The following is a 25,876-nucleotide window of genomic DNA, read 5'->3' on the forward strand; positions in this document are numbered from 1 at the left end:
GGCCTGTTAATAAACCAAGCTTACGTCATCAACAATCTGGGGTGTTTATTTTACCGGGCCCATACCTTAGTAGGCCCAAATCTGGATTTTCAATTTTAACTATGCAAAACGCTAAATCCAAACAAGCCCTAATTATTTCTGTCTTAAGAAATAGCGATTGAAATTCAATTTTTTTAGTCGAGAATTACTGACATTGTTCGATCGCCGGCGAGTTTTCCTTCCCCAGCTGATTCTTCTCTGTTGTTTCGCCGGCGCAACGGTGGCGGCGCACGGAGGCTGTAACTGAGGTATTAAGTTACCCTCGCTTGAAGATTTCGATTTTCATTGTTGTTCTGGTTATTAAGTTATCCAAGTTTTGATTTTTTTCCCCTTTTTTTTATTCACCGATTAATTGTCTTTTTGTTTGTATATTTGTTCGATATAATGCTTGCGCTTATTATTTGCAGTCATTTTTTGGACAAATTTGTTTTTTTTTTTTTTTGTGTGTGCAAAATCAAAAAATAAAAAAAAAATTTAAAAAAATATATTATGGTTAAATCTGTTTATTAATGAATATGGTTTTAAGTCAATGTTTAGGTGTTGACTTGTTATGGATGGTAGGTATAATCTTTGTTAAGAGCAGCAATTTGGTTAACGAAATGGAGCAAGAAGTGGTGGAAGCGGAAATGGTGTTGCCGTCTCACATGAAGTTTAAGAAGATTCAAATGTACGAAAAGTATCCGAAGGGACAACCCAGGTTCAGGTGGAAGCATCTCAAGCAGATTATTCCAGCTGAGAATTACCCAAATTACCCTCCCGACGAACCCAATTGTGAGTTTATAATCTCGTTCGTAATTATTAGTAGATTGGGGTATCTAATTATTGGTCACGTATTTAAGTTATCGTTCTATAGTAGAGTGAAGTACATCGAACCTCAAAGTTAAGAAGGATCATTTGGTCGTATGCTAATTAATGGAAGAATATGATATATTAGCTCTCGTTAAATTCGTTAAACATGATCATAAGCTCAAGTGTGTCGGTATGACTTTTTTGGGCTAAGAAGAAAATTGTGCCAACAAATTCTTTTATATTCCGAGTCGTGTTCTTTTATTAACGACTCCCATATCACAATACTCGAAACTTGTACTCTTAGGCCTTCTTTGGTTCACAAGATAAAATTATGCAATCTTATGAGAAATTAATCGTATAATGAATGTGTAACACATGCTATTTTTCTGTTGTTACTTGCAGATGTTAACATTGAAACGCCACCATCTACGCGACCATGCAAAAGAATCTGTGATGTAACTGGATACGAGGTATCTATGTCTTTTTCTTCGTGCAATTTCTATCGAGAATTTCATGCATATAAATTACAATTACGTTAATCTTGTGTTTATACATGCTTAAAGCATGAAAGTTGGGATTTTGAACCCCATTATCGAATCAGCTATACGATTCCTATATTTGTAGCATGAAGAAAGAAAATATTAAAATCTCAATTGAATTAGAAAGAAAAGATAAAAAACGCATCTCATGTGCAGGCACCGTACTTTGATCCAAGAACGAAGCTCCGTTATGCGAATACAGAGGTGTTCAAGGTCATCAGATCTCTTCCTAATGATTATGTTCAGCGTTACTTAGCTCTAAGAAATGCTGCAGTTGTTTTGAGGTAGCTCGACGAATAGATTTCTCTGATTGTATCTATTTTTCGGTCGATGTTAAGTCTGTCTTGTTTATGAACGAAGAATCCCGTGTTTTGGTTTGCTTATTATGTTATTACTGATAATCAGAAAATGTAGTTGGTGCTTAATTGAAATAAATAAACAATGTTGTTATATTCTAATCTTTTGTATTTTTTGAAATTCATTAATCACTAAATTGAAATAAAATTAAATATTTCAATCAATATCGATTTTTCGCAAAATTCGACTTACTAAATAAAACATATCGAAGCTCAAGAATTCAAATTAAAGCAAAACTCACAGTATAAAGCAACAGAAAATAAGAAAGCAGAAACAGCACCAACTAATTACTATATTTACCAAGTGCAAAATTTTCAAGCCTCAGTAGATCAAATTTTATCCTACACACGAACGACGTTTATTACTACCAGAGCCAAGATAGTTCTAGTTAATTCATCGGAAAAAAACGTAGGCTACACACGAGGGAGAAAAAAAAATGTAAAGAAGAAAGGTAATTACGTGATGGTGATGTAGCGATTGGTCCCGTGTTTAGCCCAGTAAATCTTCAAATCCAACGGAACCGACAAGTCGTGTCCAGCTGTCCCTAGTCTAGTCAGCAATCTGCTAAACACAGTCCCACTCATTTTCCTTCCCCCCATTCTAGCATGCCTCTTGTTCGGCATTTGAGGGAGCGGATATTCCGACAGGGCTGTCGTGCAACAAGACGACTGCCAACCCCCTTTCCCCCACTTGTAGCACTGGCGGGCCACCCCTGTACAAGAACAAACAGGCACAGGCATAGTCGATTCATCGAACTGAATCATCTGGAGCGTCGAGCCAAGATCTTGATCTTCCCACTCAGCCTTTGATCCGTAAGTTGTGACCTGCCTATTCAAATCCTCACCCATTTTCTTCGCTTTCTTTGATAATCTAGTCGACTTTATTTTGACATTCCTGGACGCTTTTGCCCTTGACGTGGGAACTTCAGCAATAGGGATACGCATATTGCTCTCGTGGAATTGGAGGGCTGCGATTGCGTTGTCGCGTTCTTTTAGGGCGTTGTTGCGCTCGATGATTGCTAAGTCTCTCTGCTTGATGGTGAATTCCATTTCTTTTAATATTGCTTTTGTTTCGGATATGGCCTTGTCGCGCTCTTTTAAAGCGGCCTCCTTTTCTTCATAGAGTATGCCGATTTTGGCGGTCGTGTTGAAGGCGTTTTGTTCACTGAAATGCTGGTACTGCATCATGTTCCACATTGACTGCGTTTATCGAGTGTTGAACTCGAGCACTCTCCTGCAGTAGTACAAAACCAAATGGGATTGAATAAATTCGATTACTCATTCGAATGTCATATACTCGAATACGCAGTCGAACCATAAGTGAACTAATGCAACACCGTGAGGCATTTCTACAGCTGAATCGAGATTAAAACAATACATACGAACCATAAAACAGATTACGGTAATCAGTCACCGAGATCAACTTTAAAAGCAAAACTCATCGGGAAACTAATTCTTCAACATCAATGAATGCATGTTTTGAATGTCGAAAGTAATTTGCTTAAGAAAACTGTGATTTCAAGCAAAATATCTTTCGGAAAAAGAAATGCAAGAACAGAAAAACTGATCTCGTTCGTCTTTAACTACAATTCAGCCAAAAATCCAATGCTGGTGGTTATGTTTGGTGGTGAGGAATATACGAAAAATTCATATTTGATTTACGATGAAAAAATTGAAGTAACTATTCATGAAAACGCAATTAGCAAATATTTAACTATACATCTAGATCATTAGTTTCCTCATAACACAGAGTAAATTCAGGCAGATTTCGAACAATTAGAAAGGATTGAATGTATGAAGAAATAAATGACCTAGAATCAATTCAACTGAAGATGTAAAATTGTGCGGACTGAAAATTAACTTCAATCAATTCCCAAATTGACACCACAGAACAAAACAAAATCCAAAAAAAAAAAGAAAAAAACAGAGAAATATGAATCTCATCAAATGCAGTGAATGAAGAGATGAAGAAGAAATTGAACATAGTAGATTAGGAAAGCATTCACACAATGCACGCCTGAAGATTATGCAGTTGCAAGTGTGTGTGCATTAGGAAGATGAGAATTAAAAATAGGTCGGGGATCAATCACGTCACGTGGCAGTCACGTGACTATACATTTGAGAGAGAGAAGGAGAGCGGTCGTGGTGGTGGTTAGGGGCGGAGGAGTTACCGGAGATGATGGCGGAGCAATTGGAGGAGTGTTAATTTCGAATCGGCCCTTCCGCACACTGAAAACCCTCTTCTCCGTCCTGCTCTTCTCTCTCTCTCTAGTCTCTCCTTTTTTCTTATTTCTCTCTATTGTAACAGTTTTTATTTTTTTATTTTTTATTTATAATATTTTAGTAATTAAAAATAAAAATAAAGGGAAAAACTCAAATAAAAATTTCGTTTTATCTAACATTTCAAATCATTGCAAAATATTGTTTGCAATTAAGGTCTTTTGTTTCTAATTCTCTCTAAAAGAAATTGATTTTAACTATAATTGAGAATTACATCTCAAGTAGTTAATTTCTATCGAATATTCTGTACTTTTATCACTTTTATTATTTAATTTTGCTTTGTCTAGATTTGTAAGATGTTTTATGATGTAAGTTTAAATTTAAAATATGTTTTGAATTATTTTATAAATTTATTCCCCACAATAAATTAAAAAAAATGTTGAAACGTTAATAGTAGTAATTTGTATTGGAGTAAACTTAGAATTTGTGGGTGAAATTGAGAAACAATTAGGATTTGTGGGTGAAATTGAAACAAAAGTAGAAGTTGTCGGTGAAACTGAAACAAAATTAGGATTTGTGGGTGAAATTGAAACAAAATAGAATTTGTGGGTGAAATTGAAAAACAATTAGGATTTGTGGGAGTAATAATTGAAACAAAATTAGGGGCTATATATATATATTAGTCCGAGTCTATTGTCACTTCCCGTCTCTTAGTTTGCGTATTCAGTTTGGGAATCATCCTTTAGGGTTTCTCTTGGAATTTATTCTGAAAGTTAATTGAACGAGGTGATTAATCTCTGAAGATTTTGTTTATTTGTTTCATGTCCTTTTATTTTCATATGATTATTTCAGGTTTTCTTGTGATTCAATTTTTTTTTTTTTTAATGTGAATTGCTGTTTGGTTGAAGATAATGAAATATATTTGCATGTTCATCGAATTTTCCGATCTAGGAACGGAATTAGGGTTATTTCATCTCTGTGTGTGTGTGTGTTATGTTTCTTCTAAATTATTGGATCCAATCCAAAATGTATATTTGTGTTCGATTACTCGATACATCTTTCTGCTTATCTGTTAATTTTGCTTAGTGTTTATATATATATATATATATATATATATATATATATATATATATATATATATATATATATATATATAGAGAGAGAGAGAGAGAGAGAGAGATATGTGTGTGTGTGTGTGTGTGTGTGTGTGTGTAAATTTATGACGTTGTTTGGTTACTCTGTCTGATGTTTAAGATGGGAAAACCGGGAGGGTGCTCCGACGAAGTGTACATTTCTGCATCAGAAGAAATAGTGAAAGACATACGCGCCGCAATGGACAATGCGAAGACGGATTTAGAAAAGTACGTCGACGTTTCAACCATATGGAACCGCCTGCACTCCCCACCCCGACTCCCAAGCGGTGTTGCTGTCAATGATTCTATTGATCACGATCATCATCATAACAACAACGATGATGATGATCATAGGGAGATAGTTTGCGATAAACTTAAAGAGTTGGATGTTACAAAAAAGCAAACGTCGGCAGACATAAGGAAGACCGCAATGCTTATGGTGTTCTTGTCGATGGACTTCACGTGCGGTCCCCCTCCGTGGCACGTCCATCTCGGAGAGATTGATATTATCGGGAGACGGTTTGTTAGGCAAATAGACAAGGCGTATGAAGTTTATTTCGACAAATTGAGTCTTGCCCCTTACGTCAATACGGTTCCATACGACGATTCTACTCCCTTGATTGACCTCTTTTATAAGCAACCAGGAGGCCAGGCGCCACAATAGAAGTAGTGTGTCGTCGTATTAAGTTATATTTTGTTTCCCGACCATTTAGACATACTCGTCGATTTACGTATTCTACAACTTTTTTAATTTTCCTTGATTTTTTTTAAGTAGTGATTGAGTTTCGTTTGATAAACTACTGACTCAAGTTCAGGTTGGAAACAAATTGATTTCAGATATTTATTTTTATTTTTTTAAATACATGTTTTAGTCTTTCTGTCCAACTCAGATCGAGACAATCTTAATAATTGAAACTCTACTATACAAGATATAAACCACATTATGTGTACGAGCTCGACCTAACATTTCTTTTACGAGTTCTTTGGGCTTCGAACTTCACCTAAGGACTTTGGGCCACTTCTTTTCTAGCCCATATATATTTTCTCTTGTTGAGAAGTCATTTAGGTCACCAAGCATTTTTTTTCTTATTTAACACGTGTATTTTGTAATTTAATTTTAATTTTATTAGGAGGTTTAAAGAAGCTCATATCAGAGTTCAGCTTGAATAAAAAAACACATGAGAAGTTACCGAAATTGCCCCTACAAGATTGAATTCGGAGGTCCCGAATCCAACGGTCGAGATTGCTCCTCCCACGAATAATCCACTTTCACTGCACTATAAAACCCCTCCCAGCACTCCCCCCTAGTACGATCGATCAAAGCTAAATCTCAAGCACGTTAGAGAGAGAAAATATCACAGCGACCAGAAAAAGAAAAAAAATGGCAAACCCCAGGGTTTTCTTCGACCTAACCATCGGCGGCCAACCGGCCGGCCGGATAATAATGGAGCTCTACGCCGACGTGGTACCTAAGACGGCCGAGAACTTCCGCGCTCTCTGCACCGGCGAGAAAGGCGTCGGGAGATGCGGCAAGCCGCTCCACTACAAAGGCTCCAAGTTCCACCGCGTGATCCCGGACTTCATGTGCCAGGGCGGCGATTTCACCGCCGGAAACGGCACCGGAGGCGAGTCGATCTACGGATCCAAGTTCAACGACGAGAACTTCGTGAAGAAGCACACCGGACCGGGGATCCTGTCCATGGCGAACTCCGGACCGGGGACCAACGGCTCGCAGTTCTTCATCTGCACGTCGAAGACCGAGTGGCTCGACGGGAAGCACGTGGTGTTTGGGAAGGTTGTTGAGGGTTACGAGGTCGTCAAGGCGGCGGAGAAGGTCGGATCTGGCAGTGGCCGGACTTCCAAGCCGGTGGTGGTCGCCGACTGCGGTCAACTCTAGATCTGCCTGCCTCTCTCGTCCGTTGATTGATCCTCTAACGACGGTGGATGATCCGTCGTTCTAAATAATGATCTATGTGCTTGTGATTTTCTCTCTCTTCTTTTCAATTATCCTGTTTTAACTTTGAATCTGAACTACTTTTATCTTGAAATAAAATCGAAATTTACCTTTTCTCTGTTCTTATATTGTATGTGTTTAATTTGCATTGCAAATCCAGTTTTTCTTGTGCTTCATTTTCTATGGCAATGGCGCTTTTGTGGAATTAATTGCAATTTGCTAGCTTGACACATTTTTAATCATATTAGCTCGACTATAATTTGATTATCGTAGGAAAAATAAATAAATGAATTAATATTTGAGAGTGTATTTGATTGATGGTGACTGGTGAGACAGTTACATTTGGTTGACTCAGTCCATCTGTGACTATTAAATATTAATCATTTGCATAGGCATTAATTGAGCTCCAACGGTCAAGTTTGCTTTATGTATTTTCAAGTTATCTCTCTAATTTGTTCCAGAATCGTCAAGTCGAGTTTGTCGGACATGATCTAAGTTTTTTGTATGATTTGAAAAATATTATAGGAGGCGTAGATTTATCCAATACACTTAAACGATTGGCTTATTACTAGAAAAGAGAGTGTAGTGCACCCGGGTTCCTTCGTTAAGAAAATAAAGTTATATCTGAAACTGAAAAATAAATTGAAATTGAAATCAAGAGACAAAGAAATGGTATTAAATTATGTAAAATAAGCATAGGGAAATGTCAAAAAATTGGTGGTGATAATGAAAAGAAATAGGGCGCTTTGCTCGAGAGAATCTTATTCTGCACGGGAAGTTTGAATATTATCGAGAATCAATTAAAGTTGTGAAAGTGAGTCCAATTATGATGATTTATTCGCGGGTCCTAGCCCCCTATAAAAGATGTGGCGCATAATTTCCGATTTTTTTTTTTTCTTTTGCAGACCGATATTTTTTCAATTACATTGTCCGCTCCTATTCCATGTTTTATGGGCTTTCATAATCTTATTATTCCCTATAGACTAGCTTTCTCATCGGAGTTAGGGTTTTATCGAAATAGTTATCGAAAGAGAACGTATATTTTCTGAATGCTTGAGACTCTCTACAACCGGTTGTATTATGGTTTGTTTAATGTTACATTCGGTGATATACACCGGTTGACTATTAACCACTGATCTAAATACAATCACACACACACGAAAATGTGTATGCGTGTTTAGTGGGAAGTTATTTCACCACATTAACTGCCGGTTAATACTTTTTTTAATCGTGAGATATCTCCTCCTTAAAATAACAAGATTCTGGGTCATTCCCTATCCGCGATGGACTAACGAGTTGGGCCTAAGTCCTTCCGTAATCCAGTTCAATTGTGGATTTGGCCCATTTGCCAAATTCACCCATCCATCGTTTAAACTCGGTGCATTAGTAACGAAACATATATGTTTTTCGATAAAATATGTACAAAATATTTGTGTGTATTTAATTAGTGGGCAGAAGTGGTTTAACAACAAACAATGCTATGTTAACACATTACACATCAACATCATTTTTCTTTAATTTAATCGCAAAATAAATAAATTAAAAAAGAAAAAGAAAATTGATGATGTTTGTTGTGTGTTGACCATCAATTATTCAATTATATAGTGTGACACAACAACATTAATTATTTGGTTAAGCAATTTATTCTAAGCAAAATACATATTTGCAAAAAAAAAAAAAAGAGCTACAAGGAGTGGGCCCACCGAAGCCACGAGGCCCATTACCACTATTTATTAAATAGCCCATCATACTCCATAATAATACAGCTACAACGAAATGAATTATAATTATTAGAAATAAATAAATAAAAATACAGCTGGCACAAAACAAGTCGTAAATTTGTTGAGCCGTTGGCGCTAGTTAATTTCAATAAATCATTTTTTTCAATGCGCAGTCAGTCAATATCAAAGAAATTTCTCCGCGCCACTCAACAGTTAAAGCCAGCTCTACTTATTTGTTCTTTTTGTTTCGTTATTATTATGAATTATTTTGTGGTTTTGAAACAAACTTGAAATTTTCGCCTGCCTTGTGATTGGCGGGAATTCGATTTTTTGTCGGGATATTAGATTTTTGTTTTTTACTTGCTATTGTACAGATATTTAGAGCCGCGAAAACGTAGCTCTGAGTTTTTTTTTTATTATTTGTTTTTCCAATTTTTTGGGGGTTTTTTCTCTCTGTTTTTTTTTTTTGTTGATCATTGGAACTAGATCAGGTATATAGATACAGAATCCTCGTGTATATATATATATATATATATATATAGAGAGAGAGAGAGAGAGATGTCGGTTTCGGATAATTCGAGAGGGTTAATATTGGCAATTGTGTCGAGTTTGTTCATCGGAACCAGCTTTATTTTGAAGAAGAAAGGTCTCCTACGCGCTGCTGCAGCTGGTACACGCGCCGGTATGAATGAATAATTCCTTAATGAAACTGCATTTATTACTCTCTCTTTTTCAAATTGTTTTTTAATTTCTTTTTGTTGAATTTTTATTTACTCAAGTAGAGAGATCTGAATTTCGATTAATTCTTATTTAGTGAATTTATTATTGACTGATGTTGTTTAATTAGTGGATTGAAGTGATTTTAGTTCACTATTTTGCTAATTTGTGAAATTTAATACGAGAACGGATTATCGATTTTGTAACAGATGATCTGAAAATCTGAATTCGATAGTAATAATTGCAAATTAGGCTGAGTTTTGTTGTTGAAATTTAGGTAGAACTATTATATTGCTAAAGGCGAAAAGACGACGAGTACATTGCTCCTTAACGCAGAACTAGAATTTTACCGAAATCTATTTCGAAATGATCGTCTCTATTTCATAGTCATGTTTATCTAATTTGCAAAAAAAAAAAAAAAAAAAAAAAAAGACGAGTACTAGTAAAAATATGGTTTTATATCATTGACATTTTTGTAGGAGTTGGAGGCTACACGTACTTAGTAGAACCGCTTTGGTGGGCTGGCATGATTACGAGTAAGTACTGCACTTCATTTTATTCCGCTTTTGCCCCCCTCTGATTTTCGAGTTTTTGTAGTTGTTCTCAGTAATTTTTCCTCGTTGTCTTTTCCGAGCAGTGATTATCGGAGAAGTAGCGAATTTCGTTGCTTATATATACGCTCCAGCTGTTCTTGTGGCCCCTCTTGGTGCATTGAGTATTATTATTAGGTATATATTTTTTTCAATTTTTTTTTCTTTCCTAAACTTTACTTGGAATTGTTAATGATATTTTCTAAAAAAAAATCGTAATCCCAAAAAAAGTGCTGTTCTGGCACACTTCATGTTGAAGGAACGGTTGAGACGGATGGGCGTTTTAGGGTGTGTTTCGTGCATTGTCGGATCCGTTGTGATTGTTATTCATGCTCCGGAAGAACATACTCCTAGTTCTGTACAACAAGTCTGGAATTTAGCTACTCAACCAGGTTTGTATCTCTGCATGTGTGTGTGTGTGTGTGTGTGTGTATGGTCTCCTTAATCTCACTATGGCTTATTTCTGCTGGCTGCATTCATCGACAGCGTTTCTTATCTATGTAGCGGCTACACTATCCATCGTGCTAGTGCTTATGCTGCATTTCGAGCCTCTCTATGGGCAGACAAACATACTCGTTTACTTGGGGATATGTTCTATGATGGGGGCATTTACGGTAATTCACTTCTTTCCGTCACAATCCTATCAACATATAGAACACATAAATTGACTTTTCAAGTTACTTGCACTTATTATCATATAGGTTGTGAGCATAAAAGCGATTGGAATCGCCATTAAGCTTACATTGGAAGGAATCAATCAGTTCGGATATATGCAGACTTGGTTCTTTCTCTCTGTTGCAGTGGTATGCGTGATCACGCAGTTGAATTATCTAAACAAGGTAATTAATTAGTCATAACGGAACCGCGATTCTTGATTTCGGATTGCTGAATTTGGTTTTTCTTTTTTCAGGCACTTGATACTTTTAGTGCTGCTCTGGTTTCTCCTATATATTATGTGATGTTCACAACATTGACTATTGTGGCAAGCGCTATAATGTTCAAGGTAAAATAGCCGTCTGTTGTACATATTCACTCGAGCTTTTTTTTAGGTAAACGTGGGCCCATAACTTTTCCTTTGCAGGATTGGTCGGGTCAAAATGCGAGCAGTATAGTCTCCGAGCTATGTGGATTCATCACGGTCCTCTCAGGAACGGTAATACTTCATGTTACACGAGAAGAGGAGCCAACAGCTACATCAGATATTATGACGAAAGGTTATTATTATCTTTATTTTTATTTATCGAGTTTCAAAAACTGTATTTTGAGCTTAGTTTGGTTATCAATTAAGTTTTTATTATTTTTAATAAACTAATCAATCGGTTCAAACGGGATTATAATGATTGATCTCGGATTCAATATCGAATAGGTTGGTTTAATTCATTGTTTTAATTCTTTTGCAGGATCAGTGACTTGGTATGATGGAGATCCGTCAAAGCATTTAGAAGAAGCTCATTTTATTACATTGAACAATTCAGATTACTTCAATTAACCATTTTTGGTTAAAGTAATTCGCAGACGTCTCAAAAAGTTATCGGGAAATTGGCTAAATCGGCATCTCCACGAAACGACACTGGTAAGAGGCATTTCGGATCGCAAAATCTCATCAATGCAGTCTCCAACAATGATTTAGTCACTGGTTTTTTGTACACGTGTGCCTGTGTGATTACAATTTTTTTTTTTTTGGTTTATGGTTTTGTTTGGCATAGGTTTTGTTTTTGTATGTATATACAAAATGAGAGTCAAAGTATCAATACAGGAGTTGCATGAATATTTTCTGCAAGCATTCATATTTTGAAGTGAGAATCATTAATTAAAAACCCAGTTTATAGTACGCTACATCAAGTGACATAAATTCTTTGTCATTCATGTACACACAAACACACAAGTCAACATTAGTATGTGTAGATCAACGATAAAAAAATCATCTCCTGGCGTATCTAGGGGTGGTAAACGAGGTGAGCCGTGATCTCGATGAGCCAACTCGTAAAAAGCTCGAACTCGAACGAACTTGAGTTTTTCGAGCTCTAGCATTTTTTTAGTTGTTTATGAACTTAATTATCCTATTTTATGTAGTATTTGATTAACTGAACTGTTAAATTTTATATGAAAATACTTTTATTTTAAATTTAAATTATATAAAAGTTATAAAGTTGCTTCAAATTTTAAATCTGGGCCGTGCAATCCGCATCTGATTCCGTTTCCTATTATTTTAGTAACAAATTCCAGACCGTTGGATCATATTCCTCAAAGCCACTACTACACTGTACTTTTTCGAGTTGGCTTTTAACGGACGCAAAATATATTCATAATAATAATAATAATAAAAACCTATCGTTTACACGCACACTCACACACACACACACACACTGACGTGATTTTTGTGGATAGATAGAGAGAGAGAAGAAACGACAATGGCAGCAACAGTGAGCGCGTGGGGTAAACCAGGCGCATGGGCGTTGGATTCGGAGGAGAACGAGTCGGAGCTTCTTCAGGCACACAAGGAAGATTCCTCCGCTGCTAACGGCGACGAAAAGTCCGATTATCCTTCACTTTCCGCCGCCGCCACTTCGAAGACGAAGAAGAACAAGCCGCAGAAGCTCTCATTTCAGGAATTCTCGGCGTACAGCGCCCCCAAACCGGCGGCTCAGACGAAGGGATTGACGCACGACGAGCTCATACATCTCCCCACCGGTCCGCGCGAGCGCTCCGCCGAGGAGCTCGATCGCAGTAAGCTCGGCGGCGGCTTCAGATCCTACGGCGGCGGCGGAGGCAGGGACGAGCAGCCGCGCCGTCAGGGGAGCTTCAATCGCGACTCGGATCGCGAATTCGCGCCTTCTAGGGCTGACGAGACCGACGATTGGGGGGCGGGGAAGAAATCGTCTTCTTCCAATAACGTCTCCGACAGGAGGGAGAGGGGAGAGAGAGGAGGGGGTTTCTTCTCCGATTCCCAATCGCGAGCCGATGACGTCAGCAATTGGTCGTCGAACAAGAGCTCCGCCCCGCCGGAGCCAAAGAGATACGAGAAAAGAGGAAGCTTTGGGTCGGAATCAAGCAACGGCGGTGGAGATTCGGGTAATTGGGGGAAGAAAAGGGAAGAGGAAGGGCGTAGGAGTGGCGGTGGCGGCGCGTTTGATAGTTTGAGGGAGAGAAGAGGCGGACATGAGTCGAATACAGTGGATTCCGATAATTGGGGGAAGAAAACAGAGGAAGTGAGCGGCGGCGGCACTAGGCCGAGGCTGAATTTGCAGCCTCGAACTGTGGCGGTGAACGGAGGGGAAAAGAGCGAGATTAATGCTACAATAATAGTTAAGCCAAAGGGGAGCAGTCCATTTGGTGATGCTAGGCCAAGAGAGGAGGTGTTGAAGGAGATTGAGGAGAAGCTCGACTCCGTTAAGATTAACGACGTCGTTTCTGCGGATCCCGTCGATGGAAAAGCCGACTCTCATTCTCAGAGGTTGGTGATGACTTAGATAATGAATCATGAAACTATATCTTGAGTTATCAAGAACGTTGAGATTTTTTAATTTCTTGAAATGGTTTTGTTGGATGCTTTTTCAATTTTGATCTATGGTTTTTTGAGAAATTGTGAAATATTTCGGGTTTCATGAGCTCTATAGTAGATATGGTGAGTATGATGTTGCCTGTTGAATGTTTCTTGGAGGGAAACGAAAGATACTTATATAATCGTGCGGTAAAATATGCACATAGCCCTATCCGTGAGTACGTGAAATTGATAGATCGGTGGCACATGCATTAGATTTTCGTTCATAGTTTCGGGATTTTGTGTAACTTCGATTTACGGATTTGTGTGATAATACGACGACTGTCTACTTATAACGGCTATCAACTCCTTGCATTTGCGTGTGTGGGTAGTGTTTTTCTTTTTTTAGGGGGTTTCGTGCTTCTTTGTCGTAACCTTTCGTGTTAAAACTAGTCAGAATAACAGGGTTTCTAGAACTGAAAATATTGTTTTTTTGTTTTTTTTTTTGTTGTAATAACGTATATTAGTTGATATTGTATTTGTAGTGTTGGTGAAACTGAAAATGGATCTGCTGAGAACAAATGCTGAAGAGTGAAGATGTGATGCTCTGTGAGGAGAGAGAGAGCAATTTGAGCTGATAGGATTTTGTTTCTATTATTTCTTTTCCCCACTAATTTAATTTTATTGCAGCAGATAATATATAGCAGTTTCGGTAATGACTTGTTGAATTTAGCGTAGGTTCGTAGTTCTTACAACATCAAACGGAATAAACTATTACACCACATAACCTATGGAAAACGGGGATTAAGGATTACATAATATTTACTAAATATAAATAGAAACAATCGTTCAACAACCGCTCGCTCAGTCACCAATAATTCAATCCGCGTTCAGAAATTCAAATGGTGGCAACTCCTAAAATGTCAAACACACATAATGAATGACACTCGGGCTCCGTTTAATAGAAATTAAGTACTGGATGTTGAATATACATCTGATTATACTAAGAGTCATGTCTGAATACTAAATGCTGAACGCATAAGTTCGTTTGATAACTAAAAGTCAACTATAACTGAATGATGTATTTTTACAATATTAACCTTAAAAGTTGTTGAACGAGAAAATTCAATTACTAATTGAAATATTAATTAATATTTTTAAATTGCAATGCTTGTAACGGTTCGATTATCCTATCCTTTCACTCTGTCAAACACACTCGAAATCACTCAACTTTTTTTCCCTTCACAACAGAATGGAGATCGAAAACGAAGAAGGAAGACTCTTATGTGCATTACCCTTTCTCTCTCATTGAAGCAAGTTTAGGGTAAACGATCGAAGAAGCAAATATATATAACATGTTGGACCAACGGCCAAGATTGATTTACTATGGATATAAAAAGAAAAATTCAAATTATAACAAATGGACACGTCACTAAATCATAATAACATATGAGAAGTGCACGTTTGAAGTTGCCAAGTGCCAACAATTTAATTGATATATCTCTTAGGTGGTGTTTGCAAATGATTATTTAAAAGCAGAAGTTAGTGATTGTGATTTAAGTTAGTTTTAAGTGCTTATTTCTAAAAGTTGGGGGTGTTTGCAAATATTTCGGAAAATGAACTAAAATTGAAAAAGCAGGGTTATGGGTGCTTTTAAAAAAATAGCTTAAAGCAGATTATTTTAAGAGAAGCAAAAGCAAAAGTTGATTTTGCAAACACCTAAAAACAGATTATGAGCAAAAAAAACCGCATAATCACTTTCAAAAAGCATTTGCAAACACCACCATTTACGTGATTTAATTGATTTTTATATATAAGAATAGGCGTATTGGATGACATTTTTTACTTTATATTGATAAAAAGTTATTATGCATGCAATGTCAAATTGCCTTGATCAACTCTTACCACAAATTGCCTTGAATATTTTGCCTTGATTTCAAATTCAATAAAAAAATAATAATAAAAAAAATCCCTATCTTTGTTGTAAATACTTCTAATTTGATTTAGGACTATTGCATGTTGTTTTGAACCGTAAATTTATATAAATAATTATCCATTAAACACTACACAAGTGTGTGTTAGTATGTATAGATCAATTGTTCAAAATCACGGGAAGTATTTCAGGGAGTGTAGCAGCTACAATATATACTGTAATTATAATAGGCCACCTTGTTAAATTGTTAATCATAGTAAATCATGCATTAAAAGATATTTCCAAATAGATAATAGAAAATTCCTAATCCATAATAAAAATTCTTCAAATATGTACAAAACATAAAAAACTTACCTTATAAATAATTATTTAAAGAATAATTATGATTTATTGCAGTCAAAATTATAGTAAATCCTGAAATAGTAAATAGTCAATCCCTCAAATATAAAGAAAATAGTAAGTTTCAATGCATGCACACAAAATCTTGAACAATCCAACGGCCAATAATTAATCTAGTCAAAAGTATGGGTCTTCATTCCTAGAGACCTACCAAGAAAAGCAGTCAAATATATTAAGTATGGGATCACATAATTAATTAATTAATTATAATACATTTAATACCCCATATATTACGTAGTTGCTCTTTTTTCACGCATTTGATTAATCTTTTTCATCAACACATTTTGTCCAAACTCATGAACTTCCCCATACGTCTGTTACATATACGTGGATGCTAATTCATATGTCTCCCTATATATAACCCTAATTATAGAGAGAGAGAGAGAGAGAGAGAGAGAGAGAGAGAGAGAGAGATGGAAAAGATGGTATACACAACCCTAATCCTTCTTTCTTTTGTAGTGATTAATTTGCAGATAATCCAAGGCAACGACACAATTAATTGCATGGAAAAAGATCCGAAATCGATTCACAAATGGTTCGAAAAAAACCTCCACCACGACCCGAAGCTAACGGATCTCCATTTCTACCTTCACGACATTGTTAGCGGTCCAACTCCGACAAACGTTCCGATCGTAATATCAAATTCCACCGCCAAATCGCCCACGTTCTTCGGGCTGGTTGCAGCGATAGACGACCCGTTAACCGTGGGGCCCGACCCGGATTCGGAGAAAGTGGGCCGGGCTCAGGGGCTATTCGCATCCACCTCGTTGGAAGAGACTAGCTATCACATGTCGTTTAATATTGTGTTCACAAATGAGAAGTACAACGGGAGCACGCTTACTATTGTGGGAGCGAATCCGTTCTTGCATGAGTACCGTGAGCTGGCGGTTGTGGGCGGGTCGGGGGTTTTTCGATTGGCTCGTGGGTCGGCTGTTTTGAAGACTTTGACTTATAATGCTACTTCGGGTAATGCTATCGTCGAGTACAATGTCACGGTGTTGCATTACTAGTTTGTTGGTCTCGGTTTATTGCAATTAGTACTGATGTGTTATATCGTAAGTTATTTTATTGGTAAAATTTTTTACCTATGATTCGATTTTTATTTAGCACACAATCCCATAAACATGAGTATTAATTGCTAAAAAATATTAAATCATAAAAGTTTTTTGCCAAAAAAATTACATGGGTTAGTAATTTGTACTAATTGAAATAAAATCTTATTGGTGTTGTAGATGCTATATTGGGTGAAATATACCAAGTATGTCAGAATGTTCGTAGCATCGAATAAATTAACGTATGCCACTAGAAGTAATTTATTTGTTCTGTTTTTCATCATCCATCAACAGAAAACAAATCAGCAATCGACGAAAGCCTTTGTCCCTAGTCCGAATGATGAAAGACTCATCTATCATTTGGGTGATGAAAGACTCGTCTATCATTTGGGTCCAAATCCGATCCAATATCAAGAACATAGATCGGATATAATTATATAATTAAATTTACAGGCTTAAAACGTATTGATGAATTCTAAACTCGTTGCGTATGACTCAAACTCATAACTATCGAAATCGATGAAGTATCACTAGCAATCGATGAAGCACAAAGCTACACATCATGTTCTAAAAGTAGCACTGCTTGCTCAAGCAACTAGCAAAACCAAGCTACATAACTACTATAAATCGATATATATATACACACACACGACCAGATAACAGAAGCCTGTAATTTCACGAGCAAACCAAACCAAGCCAAGCCATATTGATGACAAGATATTCACATTATGCCAAAACTCTCACAGATTGAAAACGGTACTAACGTTCTACAAAATTCCGAGCAATAGCAAATTTAAAAATATTACATTCTTAAAATTGGAGAATGAGAAATAAATTTAGATGAAGTTCTTGAAAGTAGCCAAATAATGCAACGTCTCCCAATCTGAACACGCAAATGCAAAATATCCTTCAAAACTCCCATTATCCTTTCTATTTATTACCTACACGAAGTAGACACACAACAAGGAAAAACATATCCATAATTAATCAAGAAGTTGAAGACAGAAACGAAAAATTCAGTTATCAGTTATCACTTAGACATGTCGAAAAACAATGTATGTAATAAAACAACAATAATATGCTGTATGCATACATAAAAAGGAAGCATTATCCATGTATTTTCACACACAACACACACACGCACACGTCTGTGTATATATATATATATATATATATATATATATATATATATATATATATATATATATATATATATATATATATATATATATATATATGTGTGTGTGTGTGTGTGTGTGTGTGTGTGTGTGTGTGTGTGTGTTATTAGCATAGTATCTTTCGCAGGTTTTAACAGTCCAGCAGGTGAAAGAGACATGAAGCAACATCAATATCACACAAGATGATACCAGTAATAGAATCGAGTCTTATGCAGAGAACACTTACGAAAGAGAGAGACAAGTTAAGCAAATTATAGCACTATCAACAAAAAAGTAATAAAAAAGAATAACAATCGCTCAAACAAAGGCTAGAAAATACCTATATCAGTAACCAATCGAGCAAACGACGCACACGAAAGAAGCAATTCGGGATATCCCGATTGGCTGCCACATCATGCCACATCCTTCTATCATCATCATCATCATCATCATCATCATCAACCATACTGCACCTGCTGAGAATAACCAAGTACTTTCTGAACTAACGGAATTAAGCCAATCAACACTATTTGTAGCTGCTCCGAACTGTTCACTTTAAGGCTAAGTTGTCCAGATCCCCTGTTATTAAGATTAAAACGACCAATCAAGTTCGTATGCCGTCCAATAGGAATCTGTGTCTGGGAATTGCACCCGACAGCAAGATCACCATGCCAATCCATTACAGAAATCCCCAGTGTTGATAGAAAGCGTCCTAAAGGATGTTCTTTGTCTCTCAAAGTTGCTTCCAAACTGCCACCATAAGCAACCTCTCCTCGACCATAAATAGCACCCCCCGAAACCAGTAACTGCCCCCTTTTACCAATGGTTAATTTGTCCTCTAGTTTTACTCCACCGGTTAAAATATCCCCCAAAACAGTAGTCGAAAAACCAGCAGCTGCCTTGTTCACTCGGTTACTGATAAATCTAGTATCGCTTCGTAGAGTGTAAGCATAGTCCTTTCCAAACGGTTGCATATCAAAGCCTAAAGTGGTTGCTTTCCCTTTCCCATGCTTCACAGAGGTCGCCATTTCCATTTGAAGACTGGCATCTTTTTTGTCCTTCGAAATGTGGCCAGAGAAAGATACTGGTACATTCGAATCAAGCACAAACAATCGCTCGACGTTTATGCCATCGTATCCAATGTCATGGTCCCACCCATTGGGTTCCAAAACAGCCCTCACAAGCCAAGGGTTGGAGGAATCGAGAGACCGATATCGATGGGTCGGATTATCCGAATCAAAAGAAGCGGGTAGGGCCAAGTCCGGCATAGGAACTGGTACAGATGCAGCAGCACTGGCCTCTTCTTCACCGTTGTCACCATAATCAGCAGGCAAACCTATAGCTGCTTCCTGCATTTTTTTCATCATTTTCCGTCGCTTCCTCTCTTCCTTCAGCTGCTTCTTCATGAAGAGTTTTTCTCTGTATTCTAGTTCATCATAGTATGCCTTCTTTTGCTGTTTACTAAGCTTTTCTAGCTGGGCTTTAGTCAACGATCTGAAGGGAGGTAACGCATCGTATTCCGATTCTCCTTCCGAATCCGAGCACTCGTCCAGATCATCATCTACAGCATCATCGTCATCGCCAAATTGCTCCGACGGAAGTTTAACTTCAGGTCTCGATTGGAGAAGAGACGGGAGAAGGGAAGGTAAAGGCGGCGATCTTGTTCGAGGAGCAAAAGGTCTTCCAGGAGGACTATCGGCCAACTTTAGCAGAGTATTCGCTTCGGCCAGAATTTTCGAAGCAAAAGAGAGAAGCAACAAATGAGGCTTCCAAACCTGACCGTTCGGCAAAACCCTCTGCCCAGCCCTATTTGTCCTGCAAGCTGAGTGGTTCTCCACCAAAGAAACAGGATTCATCAGCCTCATATCTCCAGCGGCCTGACGAATTGCTTGCTGGACAACATGCGATCTCTGTGTAACAAACATGTCGTAACTTGTTGTAGTGCCATTCGGACCTTCGGGCGGAGCAGATGCAGCATGTGTCAGAACAACAATGGCGTTGAACCAAATAGACTGTCCAAAGATATCGGTGATGGTCCGTAATAAAGGCATATCACCCATATCTCTGCTCTGCATGTCCAATCTGTCAAGATACAGAACAATATCTGGAGGTGTTTTCTTGATAAACCTTTTGACAGAATGAAGGATTTTCTCGTTCTGGCGCTGGTCTGACCAAGAGGGGAAAAGTCCAGGAGTGTCGATCACCCGTACCCTGATTCCTTGCACAGTGCCAACAATATCCTGAACCTTCTTGGTTCCCAACTGAAAAGCATCTGTACCGAACATGACTTCGTCGAATATGGAATTTATGGTTGCACTTTTGCCGACACCTGATTTGCCAAGAACCATGATTGTGCATGTGAAGTCTAGAGGGTCTTGTCCAGCTGCCTCAAGCTGCTCAGCCATTGCACTGGCACGATCAAAGCTGAATCCAGCAACACGTCCGCCACTTCTGCCGTGTAGCTGTTCGGCCAGCCCCAATCTATACAAGACTTGAGCGACAACAACATTGTGTGGAGTCTGACCAAGCCTATGAGCAAGGCGCAGAAATTTGACACGAATCATCTGAAGCTTTTCACGGGTTTCGTCGTACTCCTCACTCTCCCCATTTGTAGGGTCTTCAATGAGCTGGTTCTGTGCTGCAGAAACAGCTCCGTTCACTCGAGGCTGCTGGACAGCCCGAGAGGTGGGCTCCAACAGCGGGGCAGCCCGCCCAAGGCCAGCTGGACGAGCGGGAGTTGCAGATGTAATATTGGTTGATGGAATATTATCAGCCACAGTCCGGGACCAACGGTCTTTATTTTGAGAACCGTGATCCAGAAGTGGGGCCGTATTCCCAAGTCCAGCAGGTGGAGGAGTTGTGGAGTTAGCAGCAGAGGAGATAGCTGCCACAGTTTTAATTTCCTGTTCTAATTTAGGTGTTGTACCGTGAGTAACAGGTTCTTGTACCTTGGCAACATTCTCAACGATGTTAGTTGAGACTTCAGAACTGGAATCAACAAGCTGCGGCTGAGAAGATCTTGGAGTTTCTGCTATCTCCGGTTTCGGTGTGCTATCTTCAAAGGCGGTCTGCACGTTAGAGCCAAGTTTGGAAGTTTCTGCAGCTGCAATTCCACTATTTTCTTCGTGGTCAACATCACGACTATCATCAGCTTCACGTGAGTTTTCCTCCAGCTCCATAACCTCATCCTTTTGGACTTCAGAAAGATCAGCAGAGCGGTTTTCATGCTTTTCATGCTGGTTCCCAGAAGCTAGAATACCATTATCTTCGTTCTTATGCAGAGCGTCTCCGTTGGACTCAAACGCTGCCCTAGTGACACTTTCACTTGCCTTAACCACGTCTGTATCTTCTTGAACTTGTTCTTTCAGCGCATCAGAATCTACACTCGGCATGTCTTCATGATTCAAAGTACCAAACATACTGACATGGTCCAAGGAACCATTTTCAGGAAGATTGGACTCGATTTCACCTCCATTTACTTTATTGCAATCTTGATTTTCTGTAATCTCTTGAGGTTCTGTTTCAATATCAAGCTTCTCTGGTTCAGTCACATCTCTGCTTAACTCATTGGATTCTTGAGTCTTAGGCATCTCGGAAATTAGTGCTTCTTTGTTGTCTGCATCAACAATTTTTACATCTCCAGAAGTTAAAGCTTCAGCATAGCTCATTTTGTTTGAAATGACCCCCACAGGCTTTTCATTGGGCTCATCCAACTTCTCATTTTCATCATCTGGACTCGCGGTTTCATCAGCTACGGCAGTTGAATCAACAGTTTCCTTATTATGAAATTTCCCATCCTCAATAGCACTATCACTATCCTCAGCAACACTATCTTCAACACAGCTCACTTTATCCAATATGACGTTCACAGGGTTCTGAACGGACTCGTCAAACTTCTCATTTTCATCATCTAGATTCAGAGTTTCATCCACAATGACAGATGAATCAACACTTTCCACATGCTGATTTTTCCCGTCGTCAATAGCACTATCACCGTTATCAGCAACTCTGTTTTCAATAAGGCTGACAGATGAATCAACACTTTCCACATGCTGATTTTTTCCGTCGTCAATAGCACTATCACCGTTATCAGCAACTCTGTCTTCAATATGGCTGACAGATGAATCAACGTTTTCCACATGCTGATTTTTCACGTCGTCAATAGCACTATCACCGTTATCAGCAACTCTGTCTTCAAAATGGCTCACTTGATCCGATATGACATTCACGGGGTTTTGAATCGACTCATCCAACTTCTCGTGTTCATCATTTAGATTCGAAGTTTCATCACCAATGGCAGCTGAATCAACAATTTCCGTATTACGACTTTTCCCATCCTCAGTAGCACTATCACTGTCTTCAATATGGCTCACTTCATTTGATATGATACCCACAGTGGACTCATCCAACTTCTCATTTCCATCGTTTAGATTCTCAGTTTCATCAGCAATGGCTGCTGAATCAACAACCTCCACACACTGATTTTCCCCTTCCTCAGTTGCACTATCATTGTTTTCAGCCGCATTGTCTTCCATAGAGCTCAACTTCTCTGATATGACACCCACAGGTCTTTGATTGGACTCGTCCAACTTCTCATTTCCATCATTGCGATTCACAGTTTCATCAGCAATGGCAGCTGAACCAACAATCTCCATTGAATGATTTTTGCCATCCTCAATAGCACTTCCATTCTCCTCATTAACAATATCTTCCACCAATCCATTCCTTTCGGCCCCCACAATTTTCTCTAAAGCAATTTGCTTCTCCTCACTCGTCAAAAGCTCAGTCTTCGCACCCGCATCCTCTGAACTCGAAACTACAGCGGGACCCCCAATCACCTCTTCAAACTCATGAAGTGCATCTAAATTCCCCTCATTATTCTCAAAGGGAAAAATTAAATCGACGTTTCCAATTCTAGTCATTATACTATCCACCGAATCGGCATACGGGGTTTCTGCCTCAACTGCCTCTTCGAATACTTCATCCGCATCAGAGCACTGCGATTCGTCCGAACCTAAATCAACAGTCTTGTTCATAATCGGCTCCACTACTTTGCTTCCCACGGCACTCATCTCCCTCAGCTTGGCATCCTCGGCAATGCCAATGCCATTTTCCATCACAGAGAACTCCACAACCACCTTGATTCACTGAAACAATACAAGAAAAACGAGTAGTAAATCATTTAGTCACCTACTCTAATACAACCTATAGAAAAACAAAATAAAAGACCTCTTTCTACGTAAATAATCGAAGTCACCCATATCACCAAGTTCACGTATGCAAACTGGTTAAACTAATTTCACTCGAAATCTAATCAAATCAATGGCGAATCACAACAACAACAAAATTATTATTAAAAAAAATAAGAACTGTCAACAAAACCGATAACTAAACATTGCACAAAATCCCCCAATCCGTAATAATCACATCAGTGCAGAGATTCATTACTCAAACTGCAAATACATATAATCGAACGTCTATAAAAACAGATCCCTAATACGAATCCCTTTTTAACTAGGGTTTAACATAGACTTAATAATAACCAAAATAGAACATATAACAAACAAAAATTCAAAAAAACTAACCTCGTGAAACGGATGTAGAGATGAAAACCAGAGATTGTTTTAGAGAGAGAGAGAGAGAGAGAGAGAAATCGGCGCAGTAGAAGTAAAGAGGAAGCTCTTAGAAAGTTGGGGAGTAACGAAAATAGCTGAAGAATGAGTATAGTAGGTGAAAGAAGAAAAAATTAAGATAAGAGGAGATCAACGGATTAGATGGGTTTAGGGGTTCGAATCTGACGGTTGAAAAGGCTCCCTCGTTTTCACCGTTTTAAACTTTGCTGCCCCAATCATCATTAAAAAGGTTGGAGTATTTTTAAGGTGAAAATCACGTGTTTTCATTTTTTTTTTCTTTTTTTTTCTATTTTTTTATTTTAATTTGTTGAATCTTATACATTAGTTAAGTATTTTATTTTCTCGAATGGACATGATCTCGTCACCGTTGCAGATCTACGGTCGAGATTAAAGGTGTTGTTAACTAGAGATTTGAATTGTCATATCCTATGAAGTTCAATTATTTATTTATGACCTAAAATTGTTCAATTCTGAATCGTAATCGAGATCTCCCAACTCTTGAGCAGATCCCTGACCATGATCTTATCTACTCTATGGGTGCGTGAAGGTTACACTGAGTGAATTCATACCGTTGATTTGGACACATCAATGTGAAAATTTACGTTTGTGTGTATATGAATAGTAAATATCTACTCGATGCAGCATATTATACACCGTGCGTGTGATCGAGCACGTGTTGAACCAAGAAAAATAAACTTGTACTAAATATTTAAAAGATAGTGAAAAGGGTAGAAGCTATATTTGGGATGCATTGGCACAATTGTGGTTGTCTAACATGCAATGCCTCATTGTAACTTGCTATCATTTTACTTCACCTCATAAATAACTTGTCTGCCATGTTCAACATTTATGATGTGGTGATGGAGTATTAGTTAGTTTGAGATACAATCGAGATTGCAATTTTTTTAGGCCTATCAAAAAGTACAGTTTAATCTATCAACTCATGCTTCTAATATAAAAATATTTATAAGAAGTGAATACTTATAATTCTTTTAATTGGTACAATTTCCAATCGAATGAATTGATACATAAATATTAGAATAATAAAGCCTTTTTTTTTTTGAGAAGGAATAATAAAGCATGTGATTTTATCTCTACTATATTTTTAAACTTTTACTTCAAATTTTATGTATGAGTAAATTAATCAAATGGAAAAAAATATATCAATTCCTATAAAATTATATATCAAGCATTTAAAATTCCAATTGAATAAAGAAGGATCAAAATAGTGACAACTTTTATATTTAAATAGCCAATAAATTCTTGTTGGGGCAATAATTTATGATCAATTGATATTGGTTGGATTGCCCCAAAAGCCCAAATAATAACAATTCTATAAAAAAAAACTCCATGTTCATTCTCACTTTGCCCACTAAGCCTGCTACTAACTAAACGTAGGGAATCAATAGATGGCGAATGTGACTACATTCGACCCAAGGACAGTGAAAGGCAAAAGGCCTGCAGCATGAGATGGATCGAGGAAAGGCCCACTTGCGGCTCAAAAAGAAGTGATCACAACTACGAGCTCTCCCCACTGAACTAGGCTCGGCTCACAAGAAACGAGACAGCTCCCACGTATAATCTGAGCAAAAAAAGAGTTGGGGGCCCACCACGTCATCTCTACGACATGTATAAATACAGTCTTGAGGTACAAGGGAAGACTCTTACTCTCGTATTCTAAATATACACTCATATATTGTTTTTCCATAGTTCCGATTGACTTGACCGGAAGAATGCTAATGCCGAAAATCCCTCTCGACAGTCCTCCATGCAGCTCTCTTAGAAACACGTGGCCTTCTCATTTGGACTATCTTTCTCTAATTCAGGCCCATCCTATTTCTTTACATCCAATTGAGTCATTTAGGCTCCATCAACTTAGTATAATAAAAAAAATGTACATAGAAATGAAAAATGAAAAACAAAAATCCCCTCTTCACAAGCATAGCTATACGCCTATACCCCTACAAAAGAAAATATAATAGAATTATTAAAGAAGATAAAGTAGTTGCACACTAGAATATAACTACAAAGTGACAATATAATAAACTCCAAATAAATAATGAAGACAAGAGTAAAGCTATTCGAAGTAGCAGCACACAACCCCATGAATCATAATGCATGATGTGTAAACCAAAAACCAGACATGCAATTTCACAGTCTAGT

At 37.8% G+C, this 25,876-nt stretch overlaps 7 protein-coding genes and 1 pseudogene across 12 annotated transcripts; 6 read left to right on the forward strand and 2 right to left on the reverse strand.

The window, feature by feature from the left end:
- Window positions 1-94: 94 nt before the first annotated feature.
- On the forward strand, window positions 95-1,825 carry LOC105954620 (chromatin-remodeling complex subunit). Of its 2 annotated transcripts, none has more exons than XM_088813496.1 (4): window positions 95-287; window positions 577-810; window positions 1,231-1,298; window positions 1,524-1,825. In XM_088813496.1, the coding sequence occupies exons 2-4, from the start codon at window positions 594-596 to the stop codon at window positions 1,653-1,655; spliced, it is 417 nt and encodes a 138-aa protein (XP_088669622.1). In that variant the 5' UTR covers window positions 95-287; window positions 577-593; the 3' UTR covers window positions 1,656-1,825. The 2 variants fall into 2 exon arrangements, with proteins under 2 accessions (XP_088669622.1, XP_088669623.1); XM_088813497.1 differs by having other exon boundaries at window positions 97-287; window positions 601-810.
- A 159-nt stretch (window positions 1,826-1,984) lies between these two features.
- On the reverse strand, window positions 1,985-4,029 carry LOC105954616 (protein BASIC PENTACYSTEINE4). Of its 2 annotated transcripts, none has more exons than XM_012978280.2 (2): window positions 3,895-4,029; window positions 1,985-2,957 (listed from the first exon to the last, which is right to left on the reverse strand). In XM_012978280.2, exon 2 carries the CDS (start codon window positions 2,918-2,920, stop codon window positions 2,180-2,182), a length of 741 nt encoding a protein of 246 aa, XP_012833734.2. In that variant the 5' UTR covers window positions 2,921-2,957; window positions 3,895-4,029; the 3' UTR covers window positions 1,985-2,179. The 2 variants fall into 2 exon arrangements, with proteins under 2 accessions (XP_012833734.2, XP_088669621.1); XM_088813495.1 differs by lacking the exon at window positions 3,895-4,029 and adding an exon at window positions 3,732-3,870.
- Window positions 4,030-4,620: 591 nt separating this feature from the next.
- Window positions 4,621-5,838, forward strand: LOC148765131 (uncharacterized). Its single transcript, XM_088813791.1, has 2 exons — window positions 4,621-4,729; window positions 5,198-5,838. Exon 2 carries the CDS (start codon window positions 5,198-5,200, stop codon window positions 5,738-5,740), a length of 543 nt encoding a protein of 180 aa, XP_088669917.1. The 5' UTR covers window positions 4,621-4,729; the 3' UTR covers window positions 5,741-5,838.
- Window positions 5,839-6,243: 405 nt separating this feature from the next.
- LOC105954619 (peptidyl-prolyl cis-trans isomerase 2) lies at window positions 6,244-7,144 on the forward strand. Its single transcript, XM_012978281.2, has one exon. The coding sequence runs from the start codon at window positions 6,458-6,460 to the stop codon at window positions 6,971-6,973; it is 516 nt and encodes a 171-aa protein (XP_012833735.2). The 5' UTR covers window positions 6,244-6,457; the 3' UTR covers window positions 6,974-7,144.
- A 1,975-nt stretch (window positions 7,145-9,119) lies between these two features.
- On the forward strand, window positions 9,120-11,894 carry LOC148765132 (putative magnesium transporter NIPA6). Its single transcript, XM_088813424.1, has 9 exons — window positions 9,120-9,433; window positions 9,948-10,004; window positions 10,106-10,196; window positions 10,290-10,450; window positions 10,545-10,672; window positions 10,760-10,897; window positions 10,969-11,061; window positions 11,140-11,272; window positions 11,459-11,894. The coding sequence occupies exons 1-9, from the start codon at window positions 9,310-9,312 to the stop codon at window positions 11,545-11,547; spliced, it is 1,014 nt and encodes a 337-aa protein (XP_088669550.1). The 5' UTR covers window positions 9,120-9,309; the 3' UTR covers window positions 11,548-11,894.
- A 340-nt stretch (window positions 11,895-12,234) lies between these two features.
- LOC105954585 (eukaryotic translation initiation factor 4B3-like) lies at window positions 12,235-14,249 on the forward strand. Of its 2 annotated transcripts, none has more exons than XM_088813423.1 (2): window positions 12,235-13,512; window positions 14,067-14,249. In XM_088813423.1, the coding sequence occupies exons 1-2, from the start codon at window positions 12,470-12,472 to the stop codon at window positions 14,068-14,070; spliced, it is 1,047 nt and encodes a 348-aa protein (XP_088669549.1). In that variant the 5' UTR covers window positions 12,235-12,469; the 3' UTR covers window positions 14,071-14,249. The 2 variants fall into 2 exon arrangements, with proteins under 2 accessions (XP_088669549.1, XP_088669548.1); XM_088813422.1 differs by having other exon boundaries at window positions 14,085-14,249.
- Window positions 14,250-16,217: 1,968 nt separating this feature from the next.
- Window positions 16,218-16,948, forward strand: LOC105954521 (dirigent protein 21 pseudogene; annotated as a pseudogene). The gene has a single exon (XR_016029599.1). The product of XR_016029599.1 is annotated as a dirigent protein 21 pseudogene (transcript).
- Window positions 16,949-17,596: 648 nt separating this feature from the next.
- Window positions 17,597-23,945, reverse strand: LOC105954622 (uncharacterized). Of its 2 annotated transcripts, XR_001172550.2 has the most exons (3): window positions 23,666-23,945; window positions 18,421-23,227; window positions 17,597-17,864 (listed from the first exon to the last, which is right to left on the reverse strand). XR_001172550.2 is itself a non-coding variant. In XM_012978286.2 (2 exons), the coding sequence occupies exon 2, from the start codon at window positions 23,195-23,197 to the stop codon at window positions 18,539-18,541; it is 4,659 nt and encodes a 1,552-aa protein (XP_012833740.2). In that variant the 5' UTR covers window positions 23,198-23,227; window positions 23,666-23,906; the 3' UTR covers window positions 18,418-18,538. The 2 variants fall into 2 exon arrangements, 1 of the variants encoding a protein (XP_012833740.2); XM_012978286.2 differs by lacking the exon at window positions 17,597-17,864 and having other exon boundaries at window positions 18,418-23,227; window positions 23,666-23,906.
- Window positions 23,946-25,876: the final 1,931 nt, after the last annotated feature.

Source organism: Erythranthe guttata, chromosome 14 (genome assembly GCF_056151865.1).
Source record: "Erythranthe guttata isolate IM_541 chromosome 14, IM_541, whole genome shotgun sequence".
NCBI classification, from domain to species: domain Eukaryota; kingdom Viridiplantae; phylum Streptophyta; class Magnoliopsida; order Lamiales; family Phrymaceae; genus Erythranthe; species Erythranthe guttata.

Excerpts from the sequence above, each read along its gene's own strand:
- LOC105954620 (XM_088813496.1), top strand. The coding sequence starts at position 594 with ATGGTAGGTATAATCTTTGTTAAGAGCAGCAATTTGGTTAACGAAATG. Across the intron at positions 811-1,230 it reads CCCTCCCGACGAACCCAATT|ATGTTAACATTGAAACGCCA; the intron begins GTGAGTTTATAA and ends TGTTACTTGCAG. Across the intron at positions 1,299-1,523 it reads GTGATGTAACTGGATACGAG|GCACCGTACTTTGATCCAAG; the intron begins GTATCTATGTCT and ends TCTCATGTGCAG.
- LOC105954616 (XM_012978280.2), bottom strand. The coding sequence starts at position 2,920 with ATGTGGAACATGATGCAGTACCAGCATTTCAGTGAACAAAACGCCTTC.
- LOC148765131 (XM_088813791.1), top strand. The coding sequence starts at position 5,198 with ATGGGAAAACCGGGAGGGTGCTCCGACGAAGTGTACATTTCTGCATCA.
- LOC105954619 (XM_012978281.2), top strand. The coding sequence starts at position 6,458 with ATGGCAAACCCCAGGGTTTTCTTCGACCTAACCATCGGCGGCCAACCG.
- LOC148765132 (XM_088813424.1), top strand. The coding sequence starts at position 9,310 with ATGTCGGTTTCGGATAATTCGAGAGGGTTAATATTGGCAATTGTGTCG. Across the intron at positions 10,005-10,105 it reads GTGGGCTGGCATGATTACGA|TGATTATCGGAGAAGTAGCG; the intron begins GTAAGTACTGCA and ends TTTTCCGAGCAG. Across the intron at positions 11,273-11,458 it reads ATCAGATATTATGACGAAAG|GATCAGTGACTTGGTATGAT; the intron begins GTTATTATTATC and ends ATTCTTTTGCAG.
- LOC105954585 (XM_088813422.1), top strand. The coding sequence starts at position 12,470 with ATGGCAGCAACAGTGAGCGCGTGGGGTAAACCAGGCGCATGGGCGTTG. Across the intron at positions 13,513-14,084 it reads GCCGACTCTCATTCTCAGAG|TGTTGGTGAAACTGAAAATG; the intron begins GTTGGTGATGAC and ends TTGTATTTGTAG.
- LOC105954622 (XM_012978286.2), bottom strand. The coding sequence starts at position 23,197 with ATGGAAAATGGCATTGGCATTGCCGAGGATGCCAAGCTGAGGGAGATG.